Below are 17,063 nucleotides of genomic sequence, written 5' to 3'. Positions count from 1 at the left end.
TGAGTGTAGCTGGGGCTAAAGGCAGCAGAGAGCAATATAGAGACAAGTGGGGTTGTTCTGCCCCCTCCAGGATTATCCCAAATTAAAGGTTCTATCATGCGATTAAACCTCCAGGAATACATCTAATCAAAACTGACATCCCTAGAGATAAAGACACCTCCTTCATGTACTCAATTCTGAAGGATACAATCCCTGGCTTCGTCTGTGAGGAATATTGCCCTTAAATGGGAAAACTGAAAGAAATCGGTGAGCTGATGTCCAGGGATTTTCTGTTCTTTTACACAGATTTTTCCTGTATACAAGAGCATGGGGAGGCCTTAAAATGTTAGAAGCCTAGGAGTTGGGAAAGTTTTGGATTAGCATTTCTAGAAACATAACCAATGGAGGGGAGCTGCAGTTATACCAAGATATTTTTTGCAGAGGATAATCAAATTGTGCAGCATCGGAGGGAAATGACAAGAAACAAGACCTCAGCAGCTGTAAATTCTCATGTAGGAACAGCTGGGAAATGTTAATGGACAAATCATATCCTGGAAACAGCAAAAGTGAAGATTAAACAAGGCTACTGAGCTGGGCACTGCAGTGTTCAGACAGAGATTCACTGAAAACAAACAGTGGATGATCACTTCCCCTGTAGAGGCCCCATATTACTTTTTCTCTCATCTTATACTTTTAACACAGTAGACTTCTTTACTTAGCAACCCTGTGATACCCCCAGCATTACCTTATTAGGGTATGTACCTGCACCCCAGTTCTGGGCTGTAGCCACTAAAAGCCTCTGTGTTCTGAGCCAGCCCTTCCTAGCGGGGGTTTGGGGAAGAGGCAAATAGCTCTGTGCACTGCCATTCCTGCTCTTCCCACCCCCAGCTGGAGCCACGTCACTGCGAGTGCCAGAGGGAAGCTCTGTCCACTCACTGTCCTTGTCTGGAGTCTCTGTCCCTACAGCTCCTATTGGCTTGAAATCACAGCCAATGGGAGCTGCAGGGGGTGGTGCCTGCAGATGAATATAGAACAGTGTGAGCTGCATGGGGTCACCTGTCCCCCCCCCCCAGCAACACCAAAGGTGAGCTACCCCAGGTAAGTGCCCCACACCTCAGTCCTGACCCCCTTCCCATACTCTTACTCCCTCCCAGACCCCATACTCCAACCCAGAACCCTAAGTCTGAGCCTGCTCCAGTACCCTAGCTCGCTCCTGGACCCCACACCTCAATGCTGAGCCTCTTCCTACACACTAATTCTCACCCAGATCCCATACACATTCTCACCCCAATCTCCTGCCCTGAGCCTGCCCGCACACTCCAAACCATTTGGCTCCACTCTGGAACCCCTCCCTACACTACAAATGCCTCATCACTAGCCTCACCCCAGAGCCTGCAGGCCCAGTTAGAGCCCTCACCCCCTCCCATACCTACCATCTTGTCTCAACCCACAGCCCCATAAACCCCTCATTTTTGGCCCCTCCCCAAAACCTAGGGAGCTCCCACAAAATCTAACAGTCCTGGGACCCCAGAAGAGTTAATCTGGCCCTGCTCCTGGGCCAGAATTTGCAGGCTGTCTTAAAGACAGTATATAAACAAATACAGGCAGTCCCCGGGTTACGTACAAGATAGGGACTGTAGGTTTGTTCTTAAGTTGAATTTGTACGTAACTCGGAACTGGCTCCAGATTCAGCCACTGTTGCTGAAACTGACCAGGGGCTGACTACAGGAAGCCCAAGGCAGAGTTTCTCTGCCCCCAGCTTCCTGGAAGCAGCCACTAATCAGTTTCAACAGCCGCTGAATCTGGAGCCTGGGACAGAACAGCTGGGGCGCTGCCAGGTAGGTACCCCCAGGACCAACCCGGCAGCACCCCAACTGCTCTACCCCAGGCGTCCACAACAAAAGCCTGGTCTGCCGGGGGGGGGGGGGGCGCAGTAGCTGCGCCCCCCCCAGCAGACCAGGGAGACCCGGAGCAAAGCCGCGGAGGCGGCGGGGTCCTGCGCCTCCAAGGCTTTGCTCCGGAGCAAAGCCACAGAGGCGCGAGACCCCGCCGCCTCTGTGGCTTTGCTCGGGGTGTCCCTGGTCTGCTGGGGACCCCTCCCAGCAGACCAGGGACCCCCCCAGCAGACCAGGGACACTCGGAGCAGCTTTTCTCACCCCGGAGGATGCGGTGGCAGGACCACTGCGCGTCTGGGTGGTCCCGCCGCCCGCGAGTTCCGGGGCGAGAAAAGCCCCGTTCGTAAGTGTGGATCCGACATAAGTCAGATCCGTGTAACTTGGGGACCGCCTGTAATGTGCAAATATAGAGACTTAATATATACCATGGGTGAGCAATAAGTGGCTCCCAGGCTGAATGCAATTCACCAGGGTTTAATCACTGGCTGGTTGCCATACACTTTATTTACCTCTGTGGTGTCCACAGGTATGGCTGTTTGCATCTCCTATGGGCCATGATTCACCATTCTTGGCCAATGAGAGCTGTGGGAAATGGCTTGAACCAGGATGCCACTTCTTGTAGCTCCCATTGGCTGGGAACCACAATCCATGTCTGCAGATGCACGGGTGAACAAAGTGTTCGGTGGCCTGCATCTGGCCCATATGCCACTTATTGCCTACCCCTGATATATAGCTTAGTATTTTGCCCCATTGTTCTACTATCTTTGTTCTTGTTTCTTTACCTACTTGGGCACAATGTATACTGTGTTTTACATAGGAGGGATTTTGCTCTTGCTATGGCTGCTCTTTGTTCTGAAAAAGTCCTTCAGCCAACACTGCGAGAATTTCCCCAGTGCATGGGGTCCCTTAGTTCTAGCATGCTGGAGTATACAATACTACAGCAGTTCAGAGCAGCTCTCTCTGGCTGTAACTTAGAGCAGCTTCTTCCAATGCCTAAGTAATGCTGCTGTCTCGCCAGCTCAGAATTCTAAGGATGAAATCGTGGCTTAAAGGCTTATAGTGAGGAAGTTTGCACTGCTACTGCACAGGTATTGCCTAAACTGTAGTTAGAGGGCTTCCATTTCTGGGTTTGTCAGTTGAGCACCTTTCACAACCGCTTTAATTCATACAGTCTGTTAGAGAAACAACACACTTTTATCATGTAGAGGCACGACAGCCAGAAAACAGCATGCCATTTGAAAGGTAGCTATTTAAATGGGCAAGTTAAACAAGATACTGGACTAACTTGCTTTCCCTGTCACTACTTTATAAAGCCACACCTGAGAATAGAGAGTCCAGGTGGGGAGACCAAGTCCAAGTTCTTAGCCAGAGGGTAGCGCTAGGCACAAAAATCCTTTCTTAATACAGTTGGAATTGAAAAATTATTTTCTTAAATTCTGAAAAAGATGATGCCCAAAGGCATGTCTACACAAGGAAATTATTCTGAAATAACGAAATTTGAATTATTAACTCCCGAAATAACAGAATTGAAATAGCTTGTTCCCATTACAGAAGAGCCTTGAAATTAGTCAGAGGCAGGCTCCATTATTGTGGACATGCTACCTCAACTTAGAGCCCCAAGATGCACTGGGGAGTAATTACTTCGAATTACACTGTGGAGGAGCTTTTTCGAAATAGCAGCAGCAGAACATCCACACTACTGCTATTTCAAAATAACCATTTTGAAATAAACGTTATTCCCTGAGGAAAGCAGGGGTACAGATTTCAGAATAATCAGCCTATTATTTTGAAATAATGGACCTGGCAGTGTGGATGCTCCGCTTATTATTTCAAAATAACTCCCTAGTGTAGACCAGGGCCTAGATTTTACAGTGACCAGACAAACAACAGACTACATGTAAGCAGGTGCAACCACCAATGATATTTTCAAGTATTGTAAATGGTCAGGAAAATGAGTGAACGTAGTACAGGGCTGCAAATGGTTCTGATTCAGGGAGCATGATTCTCCACTCTCTGCACCACAAGGAGTCACTCACATGTGTGCAAAGGCGAGAGGGTGGGAGTGTTTGGCCACCATTTTGCACATGTAGAAAGGACCCCATAATGGAGTGGAGAATCAGGCCTTTTGATATTGGGACTTAACCCCGCAGCACAGCCCATAGCTCGGGTGCTGTCTCTCTTTTCTTCTAGGCATGCTTTTTATAACTTAACTTTAAATTAATGTACAAAGTTGTCACAAGCACAGTACATTTTGCCAAGAAAGGTGGCACCTAGAATTTGTGAAAGCTGCTTCATAGAGTATCAGTTTACAAGCTACTTAAACAAGGGTGGAGAACCTAAGGCCCGGGAGCTGTGTACGACCCCTGGTTGCCTGATTCTGGCCCCTGAGGCAAGTCATTGGCCCTGACCCAGAAAAGATTCTCCACCCCTGCACTAAAGCAACCAGAAATATCCTTGTGGTTAAAATCTGAAGTTTAATAGGCTCATCAAACAAATTACTTAAATGGGATTTAAGTGATTAACAAGACATGATGGCATGATATGTTTTATTGGCTATTAACACGTGACTAGATTTTCAGTTAATAACAAAGAGCCTTAAATGCACCTGGAAGCACAATTATTGGTTGATTATACATATCCTTGAGTGTCTTACTATGAGAAAATAGCTTTCTTTGTTTAAAATGTTTGTATTCAATTAAATGAAAAAAGCATTCGGAATCATTTGGACTTCCCGTGTTTGAAAATACCTTATGGCAGGAGAGTAAGAAATAATAGCAATAACAATCATTAATGCATCTAACAAACTGACCTGATGTTCCAAAAAAGGCAGCAAACCTCAAATTCTCTATTTACTCCTTACATAAATGTAAAGGGTTTAATATTGTAAACAGAGCAAAGAGAAGACGACACCAGAAATCAGACCTGACATAATTAGGTGCAATTCCCATTGACTTCAAAGGGCACTGTCTCAGTGGCACCATTTAGCCATATAGCCACCCTCCGCTCCTCTTACTCACCCAGGCTCTTAACTACAGCAGGCCCTGAGTGTGACATGTGATGAATCTGGAAATTTGGAACAGCACAGGCAGCTTGTTTATAAACAGAGGCCGGGTGATTAAAAAAACAAAAAGGCTTGTTATTAAAGTAAACAAATGATCATTAGATGATCCTGAAAGCATTGTCAGGTACTTCACTCAAAAGATAGGAAACAAAAAAATGCAATCAGCGCAGAATAAACATCCTCTCCCCGGCTACGTCTAGACAGGCATGATTTTCCGGAAATGCTTTTAACAGGAAAGTTTTCCGTTAAAAGCATTTTCGGAACAGAGCGTCTAGATTGGCATGGATGCTTTTGCACAAAAGCACTTTTTGTGGAAAAGCACCCGTGGTCAATCTAGATGCGCTTTTCTGCAAAAAAGCCCCAATCGCCATTTTTGCGATCGGGGCTTTTTTGCAGAAAACAAATCTCAGCTGTCTACACTGGCCCTTTTGCACAAAAGTTTTGTGCAAAAGGGACTTTTGCCCGAACGGGAGCAGCATAGTATTTCCGCAAAAAGTGCTAATTTCTTACAGTAGGAAGTCAGTGCTTTTGCGGAAATTCAAGTGGCCAGTGTAGACAGCTGGCAAGTTTTTCCGGAAAAGCGGCTGATTTTCAGGAAAAATTGGCCAGTCTAGACACAGCCCCCTAGTTTGAGCCCCGCGAAAACCCAAACTACACCATGGGCTGCAAACAAACAGGACACGTGTTGAGTAGCCCTACACTAGCCCCTATTGCCTCCCAGAACAGTGGTACAACCCAGGAGTTCTGATGGGGTCTGTCAGTGCTGTTCCTCACTCTGGCACTCTGAGTGCAGAAGGTGGGGACCCACAAGAAACCTTGCATACCTTGCCTCTATAGGCTCTGTTAACAGAAACTCTCCAGAGTTTTTCATGCATTTACTGACTTTGGGAGATAGCTGTCACCACCAAATGAAACAACAGAGATCCCTTTCTTCTTGAAGGAAGCATTTGGACTTCTTCCAGAGGGATATCCACAAGCTCTTGCCTCTTTTACCAAAGAGAATTTGGGAAAAAAAGAGAAACCAAATTGTAGTCTGTGGTAGCTGACCTCTCAGCCTTAGGCATGCATACACAGATACAGACCTCCTGTTTCCTTCCAGGACACGATAATCAAATAATTGCCTTAAAAAGGTGATTTTATTAACAAAACAAAAAGCTGTACTTGATAAAGCATACGTGGTTGCTAGTTGTTACAGAGCAACTAAGAAAAGAGCATCTTAAGAGAAAGAGCTGGGCGCAGCTTAAATAGTGAATGGCGGGGAGAGAGCACATGGATTTTACACAGAGAGGGTTTATCAGACAGCAAAACAAAGAAAAATAATCTGATTGTGACTAAACACACGTTTTCCCTCTACTCACAATCCATGCTGATCCGTACTTCAAGGCCCAGTTCACTCCCATGTCCAATGTTTTTTATAAGCATGGTAATTCTGATTACTACATCTGCTCCCTCCAGCCATTAACTTAGAATTTTTACCCAAAGAGAGCGGGCAAGGTATCTATATATAATTCACATTTCAGCTCCGTATCCCATTAGTTCTTCTGGCTTCCATTCGACACCCTTGCTAGCTACCTAAGTTTAACCCTTTAATCACCGGCTGCCGGTTAGCACTCCTCCTATCCATCACAGGGTCTCTCTCTCCACAGAGTTATAACAAAGTAAGGACATATATTACAATTGTAAACTTAACAATGTCCCTTAAGTGACCTGCTACAAGATGACAGAATATATTATTGTGAGAGCTGAGTGGGTCTAATATTTGTCTTTCTTTCATATAGGAAGTAGATACAGGGTTCCTGTCAGTTACTTGATAAATTATCTGCCAGAAAACTAGAGTTTTTAAGTGCCTAAGAAGCCCCTGGGATCATGGTTAAAGTTGCCCTTCCCCTCCATAATGTGAAATGGTGCCCCTGCACTAAGTGGGTTCAAATTCATCTAAGGTTGAATTTTATTAATCATTTGGGTCCCTGGCTCACCTATTTACAATATTTAGGGTATATCTGTGCTTGGAGCTAGATGTGTGATTCTTCTTAGAGTGATGTCCCCGTGGGTGCTCCACTACAGGTGTCGGGCTCGTCCCGGCGCCGCAAACCGGAAACTTCTTCATAGCAGTAGCCCCCTCCGGAGGACCGTGCGTGCGCAGTGTGTCCCGCGGCGTTCGCGCCTTTTCTGCGTCGCGCGGTCCGACCCGCCAGTTCCTCTAACCGTCCACGGCCGCAGACGGATCTGGAACACGCTCCTCTCCTGAGGAGAAATCGTTTAGTCAAAAATTAGATATATGTTCAGTTGTTTTCCCAGTTAGCCCCTTCCCAACGTAGTGTTAGTCAGTTTTATATAGTTAGTTAGTTAGTAGATTGGTTAATTGTTAAAAAAAAAAAAAAAAACCCTGTTACTTCAACCCCCTGTTTTAATCCCGGGGGTTACACCCGAACAGCGAACCATGCCCGGTTCTCCCGGGTTCAAGAAGTGCGCATCATGCGGCGAGGCTATGCCCGTGTCGGATGGCCACTCCCGCTGCATTCGCTGCCTAGGGGAGGGCCATATCCCTCAGAAGTGTGGCCATTGCGCCAAGCTAACGGCGCGCACGAGGCGTGACAGAGAGATGCGCCTTAAAATGCTCCTCTTCAACAAGGCTCTCCAGCTGCCGCCGACAACGGAGCGAGAGACCGAGGGTACGCACAAGACCAAAGAAAAGGCCTCCGCTTCGTCCAGGAGCCTAAGTGCGGCAGACTCGAGAGCCGCGTCGGGCCACCCACAGGCGATGGAAAAGCCTTCCAAAGCCCGTAGCACATCGGCGCCGAGCCCCGCACTCTCTGGGGCATCGGCCCCGCCAACCCGTCCGGAGTCGGCACCATCATCAGCGGCACCGAGCCTCCGAGCGGCACCGCAGCCGGATTCGGTGCGGTCCTCGGCACCGAGGCAATCGGCACCGTCGGCGCATGACCGTGCCCCGACTAAGACGGCACCGGTGGCCGGCCCGGCACCGAAACCTAAACAGGCACCGAAGCCTAAGCCGCAACAACCTAAGGCACCGGACACGGCACCGAGGAAACACTCGGCACCCAGATCCCATCCAAAGCCTAGCGACGCAGCCATTCCTCATCCTCAGGGCGCGTCGGCACCGCACCGCACCGACCGATCACTGGAAGTGGAGGAGCCGTCCCAGTCTCCCGTTTCGGCACCGGATCCGACGACCTTACACCCTCAGGTGTCGGGACAAGAAGTGCTTCCGCCTTCCTCACCTCCTGCGCCTCAATCACCACGCCTTCCAGGGGAAATCTCTGATGGGGCCTCACTTATCTCGATCCCAGATAGCCCGGTCCCCCATACTTCTAGAGCGGTACCGACGAAGGCACAGAGGAAAACACACTACCCTCGTACCCCTTCTCCAGGTTCGGACAGGGCAGCCTTCTCGCCTGGACCTTCGATTTCACCTCAAAGACGGCGGAGCCACTATCACGAGTACTCTCCTGCACGCCGTTACTATAGATCCCCGAGAAGGTCCATCACACCGCCTCACTATCACCGATCATACTACTCCAGATCGCCGTACCGTTACTCGTACCGCTCTCGTTCCCCTCGATCACCTACCCGCTCCCGCTATTATCGTCATAGGAGCACTCTGTCCTATTCTCCACAATACTCTCATCGTGCGTCTCGTCACCGCTCACCGCATTCGGAGCGTTCACGATCAATATCGAGGCGCTCACCCTTGTCTCCGAGTGGACAGCAAATATATTCGCCAAAGACCCAAGGCTCTATTCCACCGGCTCAACGCCCACCAGTGCCTACGGGAGATGCGTCCACGACTTCGGTCCCACAGGACGATACCACTCAGTCACCAGTGGCGGAACGCCAGTCAGTGGCCTCCCCGACAGATGTCGCTTCCTCTTCTCCTGACGATGCGGTGTTTAATGACGAACCCCCTCTAGCAGATGATTACAAACAGTTCCATGAGCTTTTTACACGGGTAGCGGATTCACAGAACCTACGCACCTCGGGGGCGCCTCCAAAACACCATCCGCTGCTCAGAAATTTACAACATTCTAGTAAATCCAAGCTAGCTCTTCCTTTCGATGCCGCGATATTGGAGGTAGCCAATGATATCTGGCAAACTCCGGCGTCTATGCCTCCTACCAACAAACGCACGGACAGAAAATATTTTATCGATGCCAAGGATGCAGAGTTTCTCTTTACCCATCCTGTTCCAAACTCTATCGTGGTTGACGCAGCACAGCAAAAGGCGAGATCCGCGCAGGCGAGGAATTCCATCGCGGACAAAGAGGCCAAACGCTTGGATTTGCTAGGCAGAAAGGTCTATTCATCTGCAACGGCCACATTGAGGATGGCAAACTACTCTGCCCATCTTGCCAACCACGACTTCGACAACTATTCGAAGTTAGTGCCGCTCATACAGCATCTCCCACATTCCAAAAGGGAGGTACTGAAGGCCATAGTGCAAGAGGGTTACACAGTGGCCCGTAATGCGCTCCAGATATCTCTCGATATCGCGGACTCAGCCTCCCGCACTACCGCGACGTCCATCGTCATGCGACGAGACTCTTGGCTCCACCTGGCTTCAGTGCCAAAGGATCTACACCCTAAGGTGGAGGACCTCCCATTTGACCGAGCATCCCTGTTCGCTCAAAACACAGACCAAGTGTTTCACTCAGGAAAAGACTCTAGAAATACGTTACGAACGCTAGGGATGTACACCCCGCCCTTCAGGCGCAGGAGAGCCTGGCCATATAACAGGCAGAGGCTGCCTCCTTCTTCGGCTTCCTACTATACCAACCAACGATTTAGGCCATACGACCAGCATAGACAGAGGCAGCGCCCCCAACGTCGCCGCCAGCAATCTAACAAGGCCAACAACCAGCAACAATCTAGGCAGCAAGTTTGACGGACTGATCGAGAATCTGCGGGCCATCCCTCAACTAGAACCCAACGCGAGAGTAACCAAACTCTTCAACCGCCGTCTGTATCCATACTCCCTTCGTTGGTTTGCCATCACCACAGACCGCTGGGTCAGGGAGATTGTAACCTCAGGACTCACCATTCCGTTCTCCACCTTGCCTCCCACCAACCCTCCCTCCCCACCCCTTTTCAGGGACCCCTCCCACGAAAATCTGTTACGACAGGAAGTAGTACACCTACTTACCATAGGTGCGGTGGAAATAGTTCCTCCCGAATTCCATCGCAGGGGGTTCTATTCCCGATACTTCCTCACAGAGAAAAAGTCGGGGGGATGGAGGCCGATACTAGACCTTCGCGGTCTCAACCGCTACCTGCGAAGATACAGATTCAAGATGGTTACTCTGGGTTCCATCATTCCAACACTACAAAAGGGGGATTGGTTCGCGTCTCTCGACCTGCAGGACGCATACTTCCACATTCCTATCCATCCAGCTCACAGGAGGTTTCTGCGATTCACCGTCGGAGACGACCACTACCAATATGCGGTACTTCCCTTCGGCCTATCCGCAGCTCCGAGAGTATTTTCAAAGACCATGGCAGTCATAGCGGCATACCTCCGTCGAGCGGGGATCACCATCTTCCCTTATCTCAACGACTACCTCCTCTCGGCACCTTCGAGAGAACAAGCCGAGATGGCAGTTGCCACTACAAAAGGCATCTTCGAGACCCTTGGCCTAATTATCAATCTGCCAAAATCTACTCTAACTCCGGCCCAGTCCATCGTGTTCATTGGGGCCAGACTAGACTCTACCACTGCTATGGCGTATCTGCCTACGGACAGAGCCGACACCATTCGAGACCTATCGAACGTCTTGCTCACGGCCCCGAAGGTCCCTTACCTTACCTGCCTGAAACTATTGGGCCACATGGCCTCTACCACATACGTCATAGCCCATGCTCACCTCCGCATGCGATGTCTGCAACATTGGCTCCACATAGCCTACAAACCGGGCATTACCAATATCAACACTTTCATAACCATCCCTGCCCGAGTCAGGAAATCGCTCGTTTGGTGGACTCTACCTGCCAATACTCTAGCAGGCGTTCCATTCCGGATCCAGCCCCCATCCATTCAACTGACCACGGACGCGTCCCTAATAGGCTGGGGGGCGCATATGTTGCACTACCGGACTCAGGGACTGTGGTCCCATCAGGAATCCCTACTCCATATAAACTTCCTGGAGCTCAGGGCAGTCTTCAACGCATGCCGCCACTTTGTCCACCACATACAGGGGACCACCATACAAGTCCTTACCGACAACATATGCACGGTTTACTACATCACCCGGCAAGGTGGGGCCCGGTCCAGGACTTTGTGTGCGGAAGCAGTGCGCCTGTGGAACTGGGCGATCCGCCACAGGATCGCGCTCATAGCTTCCTATCTCCCCGGCAAAACCAATATAATTGCGGACACGCTCAGCAGATCATTCCACTCCCAACACGAATGGGAGCTCCTTCACTCGGTAGCCCTCGATCTGTTTCGGGCATGGGGTTACCCGGAGATCGACCTCTTTGCCACTCGCGACAACAAGAAGTGCCGCTATTACTGTTCGAGAGCGGGGATAGACAACCAATCCTTGGGGGATGCCTTCCTTCTCAATTGGGGGGCGTACCATCTCCTCTACGCTTTTCCCCCAATCCCGCTGATACCGCGGGTAATACATAAAATACTATCAGACTTGGCGACAGTAATCCTGGTGGCTCCCTTCTGGCCGCGCCAGACTTGGCTCACGCAACTCATGCAGATGTCGGTGTCCAGACCTCAACGTCTTCCACGGATCAACAACTTGATCTCACAACAAAACGGCAACCTTCTCCACCCAGATGTCGACCGCTTGCACCTGACAGCTTGGCTCCTAACTGGCTCCAGGGCCTAGAATTAACCTGCTCCCAAGCGGTCATGGATGTACTCGTGCAAAGCAGACGCCACAGCACCCAACGATCGTACATCTATAAGTGGCGTCGCTTCTCAGCCTGGTGCCAGCCACAAGCCATTAACCCCCTAAATGTGCAGATCCAGCGTATTCTGGACTACGTCCTGCATTTACACTCCCAAGGATTGGCCGCTGCTTCGCTAAAAGTACACTTGGCAGCTATTTCGGCTTTTCACGCTCCCATAGAGAGCTTTTCCGTTTTCTCTCATCCACTTACGAAGAAATTTCTCAAGGGAATTTCCAATATTTGTCCACCACACAAGCCTATCCCGCAGCCATGGGACCTTGGCCTTGTACTGGACATCCTTACCCGCCCACCATTTGAACCACTTGCGACTTGTGAGTTACAAATTCTCACGATTAAGGTTACCTTTCTCCTGGCGATAGCCTCAGCTCGGCGAGTTTCAGAGCTTGCAGCACTTTCAGCGGACCCTCCATACACGATGTTCACTCAGCAGGGAGTCTCACTGAGATGTCATCCATCCTTCTTGCCAAAAGTCAACTCGTCCTTTCATGTCAATGAACCTATAATCTTCCCTACTTTCTACCCCAAACCACACGCTACACCGGAGGAAGCCCGCTGGCACACTCTGGACATTAGAAGGGCATTGGCATTTTATCTTGACAGAACACGTCCATTCCGGAAGTCTCCGCGTTTGCTATTATCACTCGCTAATCGCTCTAAAGGTCATCAGCTGTCGTCCCAACGTATTTCCAAACATATAGTTAACTGCATCACCCGTTGCTACACTCTCAGGGGGAAATCTCTGCCCTGTCCGCTAACCGCGCATTCAACCAGAAGTATGGCTGCCTCCACGGCTTTTATGAAAAATGTATCACTTAGAGACATATGCAGGGCAGCGACATGGTCGTCCGCATCCACCTTCGCTAGACACTATGCCCTTGACCGTCTCAAGGAGGCAGACACAGCAGTCGCTCAAGCAGTCCTTTCGTCCGTGCACAAGTAAATCCGAAGCACAATCAGTGCGAGGGTGACTGCTTCATACTCACCTGTAGTGGAGCACCCACGGGGACATCACTCGAAGAAGAAGAAAAGGTTACTCACCTTGTGCAGTAACTTCTGTTCTTCGAGATGTGTGTCCCCGTGGGTGCTCCACGACCCGCCCTCCTCCCTGCTTCGGAGATCTCTCTTGTATCTTGCAGATGTTCCGGCTAGGAGGAACTGGCGGGTCGGACCGTGCGACGCAGAAAAGGCGCCAACGCCGCGGGACACACTGCGCACGCGCGGTCCTCCGGAGGGGGCTACTGCTATGAAGAAGTTTCCGGTTTGCGGCGCCGGGACGAGCCCGACACCTGTAGTGGAGCACCCACGGGGACACACATCTCGAAGAACAGAAGTTACTGCACAAGGTGAGTAACCTTTTCTTCCCAGTCCAAAGAGATTCACTTGTGCTAGCTCTCATCAAGCTAGCATGCTAAAAATAGTAGTGTAGCCAAGGTAACGTAGGTAGAAACTCAAGCTAGCAACCCAGATATTTACCCATAAGGGCTGAGTGGCTAACCCAGGGGTGGGAAATAATTTTTGAAGGGGAGGAGTCACTTTGTGAATTTTGGAAGTGGTTGTGGTCTGCTCCAGAAGGAACGGGGCCTCGGGCGGAGAGGAGGGAGCCAGGAGACTTTGCATGCTCCCCATCCCACAAACCCTGATTGGCCTGGGGTTGGGGAAGCACATGAAGTCTTTGTCTCTGCCGCTGCCCTGCCAGGGGTGCATAGCACCACGTGGAACTGCCAGCTGTTTGCACCTTCTGGGCAGTTGCCAGGCAATGTGGTAGCAGTTGGCTGGCAGATACAAGGCCTTTAAATAGAAGCAATTGAAAGAGCTTGCAGCTCCCAACCCCACCGCTAATGTGTTGCCTGGGAGTCGCTGGAGAGGTGTGAGCCCTTTCAATTCCTGCTATTTAAAGGGCTTGTGCCTGTCAAGTGGTTGCCTGGAAGGCACAAGCCCTTAAAATAGCAGGAGTTGAAAGGACTCATGCCTCTCTGGCAGCTCCCAGGCAATGCATTAGTGGCGGAACCAGGAGCTGCCATGGGCCAGATGAAAGTGCGAAGCAGGACGGATCTGGCCCACTGACAGCATCTTGCCCAGCCCTGGGCTAGCCCCTCCTGCTACTTATCACTGCTCACGGTTCTTTTCTTTTCTATAAGAACCCTTGTTGCTGTGTTTTATTGCAAACTGAGGACTTTGAGGGTATATCTACACAGCAGTATTATTTTGGAATAATTAACGTTATTTTGAAATAACAAAGAGCGCGTCTATACAGCAAGCCATTATTTCAAAATAATGGCGAGCTGGAGGACTTTTTACTCTGACTCCTGTAACCCTCATTTCATGAGGAGTAAGGGAAGTCAGAGGAAGAGTGTTCTTCCTCCGACTTCCTGCTGTGTAGACAGCACCAAAAGCTCAATTAAACTATTTCGACTTCAGCTACGCAATTGACATAACTGAAGTTGTATAGTTCAATTCAACTTTAGCCGTGCTATGTAGATGTGCCCTAAATCTGAGAATAACGTTCTTGTGAAAAGGTCTTTGTGGCAAGAGGTTTTTGGTGTTATTGGAGCATGTCTACCAAGTTCTGGGACTTCATCCCACTAGTGGAACCACTCTGATTCTTCCGCTTATACTGCACTAAATGAGGAATAACTCCACCGATGCCAGCAGAGCAGAGTTGCACTGGCATAAGTTGGAGGTGGTTTGAAAAGTTCAGAAAAATGAAGCAATTGAATGGGTGATTGCAGTGCCCAGGACACCAATATTTTGCCATTCTTCAAGTTACAGCTTTCTGCTATCTGTTTTGTTATGGTGCTTCTCCAAAAGGAGAAATAGTTTGGCCCAAATAGCTGATCATAGGTTACATCTTCAATCTAACAAACCTGGAGTTAATTTAGGGGACATAAATGATAATCAACTCTATGAATGAAAAATATATTTATTAGAAACCATTCCTATTTAAAGATGGCACTTGAAATTACTATGAGTGTGAACTACTGGCTGTGTTTGGTTCTGAAATACATTTCTATGTAGCATTGTTTTAAATGAAACGTATTATTGACAGCTAGATAGAACATTGAAATGAAAACTGGAGTTCTTGTCATCATCTGCTTTTCTTGGCCTCAATTCCTTAGTGCTTCTGGAGCTGGGAATATATTATTGCCACAAAAACTTAAAAAACAACGAATAGTCTAGCAGAAACTTAAAGACTAATGAAACATGTAAATTGTATCATGAACTTTCATAGGTACAACCCAGTTTTTCAGATGACTGGAGTATTAAAAGTCCAGCTCCAAGAATAAATAAAGGAAGGCGGGGGGGGGGGGGGAGGAAAAAATAGTAAATTAGATTGTTCAAGTTGCAAGAGGCTGATAAGATTATTGCTACAGTTCCAGTTAATCATGTTTGTTATTCCTGAATATTCCAAGATTTCTTGTTTTTTCCATATTGTTCTTCTGAGTGATAGAAATTGGTTATTTTTGGTTACTAGAAGTATGTGGGGAGATGTTTGTATATTGTTGTTTGTAAAATTTAATTTCCAACAAATAAGGTAGATGATGTCTTTAAGACATATTTTAAAAAGTAGCAATGATGTTGGGGTGGCAGATGAGAATTAATGAAGAAGTGAAATGACTAGGGTCTCTGTTATTATTGCTTAATTATAGTCACTGTTTCAGACTTTAAAGACCTGATTCTGATCTCATAGTACATGTTCCATTGGCATAAGTGAAATAAGGCCTTATTTTCAGCAGTTTTAATAAGGTCAGACTCAGACACTACGGCTGCATCTAGACTGGAAAGTTTTTCCGCCAAAGTGGCTGCTTTTGCGCAAAAACTTGCCAGCTGTCTACACTGGCCGCCTGATTTTGCGCAAAAACACTGACGTTCTACTGTCTGAAATCAATGCTTCTTGCGCAAATGCTTTGATGTTCCCGTTCGGGCAAAAGCCCTTTTCCAGAAATGTTTTTGCGCAAGAGGGCCAGTGTAGACAGCTAAAAACTGTTTTGCGCAAAAAAGCCCCGATCGCTATTTTCGCCATCGATCGGGGCTTTCTTGCGCAAAACCGTGTCTAGATTGGCATGAACGCTTTTCCGCAAAAAGTGCTTTTGCGGAAAAGCGTCCGTGCCAATCTAGACGTTCTTTTCCGCAAATGCTTTTAACGGAAAAACTTTTCCGTTAAAAGCATTTGCGGAAAATCTTGCCAGTCTAGATGTAGCCGTTAGTTTACATCCACATGCATGTTTCTTTCTCATCTCTATAACAGGGATATTGTCAGTTTCTCCTATTGTGATTTTTGCCTCTGTTAAACTGCAAATGATTATACATTGCAGCAATTGCTGTGGACCCTTTCAGAAACTTAAAGTTCACATAGTATAAAAGTCTATGCATTAGAGACTGCTAAATACACAAATTTTATGCAATTACAAAATATATAAAATATTTTGTGCTCTAGTTTGAGTTGTGCTTAAAAGAAAATGAGGTTCAAAAGGTAATCTGTAACTAAATTATTAAAATAAACCACATTGCCAGTTTGCACTAGAGAGAGTATTTATCACCCAGAAAATCCAATAATTACTTACCAATTAGAATGAGTCAACTACTGTTTAGGTCAATTCCCAGAGTCAGACTCCACATTATTATAATGTTGACTATGAATTCTTGGACCTTTGCATTACTGTCTGTTAATATTCAAGGGAGACTTTTAAAAGAATTTTTAAACTGTCAAAATAAGTATATTAATACACTTGCTATTCTGGGGCCAGTACCAGACAGATAGAAACCCAGTGTATCTAGTCTTAAATCTTTCATATATTACCAAATTATTTTTTACTCTATTACGACTGATGCATAATTTGTTCAGAGCTCAGTAGACACTTATTTTAAGATGTTTCATACCATTATGAATGCTGTGTAAGTTCTTGCTTGGTAATTTTCTATCTTCCTGCTTTTACAGGGGTTCTTGTATTGACTTTCTTCGTGAACAGATTACACGTGAACACTGTTACCAGCAAAGATCAGTTTATTATAGCCTATGGGGGTCTTAGAGGTGCCATCTGTTTCTCTCTGGTTTTCTTGCTCCCTGAATTTCCTAGGAAGAAACTCTTCATTGCAGCCACAACTGTAGTTATTCTCTTCACTGTGTTTGTACAGGTAAGACTACTATCAATATGGCAGAATGCCTACACCAGTCCACATATTACACGGTG

The 17,063-nt window shown here is 47.8% G+C and overlaps 1 protein-coding gene across 1 annotated transcript in view; it reads left to right on the top strand.

The window, feature by feature from the left end:
• Window positions 1-17,063, top strand: part of LOC102454649 (sodium/hydrogen exchanger 2-like) — a 67,521-nt gene that overhangs the window by 15,834 nt on the left and 34,624 nt on the right. The window contains exon 5 of the mRNA XM_025188353.2: window positions 16,811-17,007. Within this exon, the coding sequence (XP_025044138.2) occupies window positions 16,811-17,007 (197 nt within the window). The remainder of the gene's footprint in view (window positions 1-16,810; window positions 17,008-17,063) is intronic.

Source organism: Pelodiscus sinensis, chromosome 13 (assembly GCF_049634645.1).
Source record: "Pelodiscus sinensis isolate JC-2024 chromosome 13, ASM4963464v1, whole genome shotgun sequence".
Taxonomy (NCBI): domain Eukaryota; kingdom Metazoa; phylum Chordata; order Testudines; family Trionychidae; genus Pelodiscus; species Pelodiscus sinensis.
The sequence above is the reverse complement of the archived record's forward strand: the minus strand, read 5'-3'. Positions and strand labels throughout refer to the sequence as shown.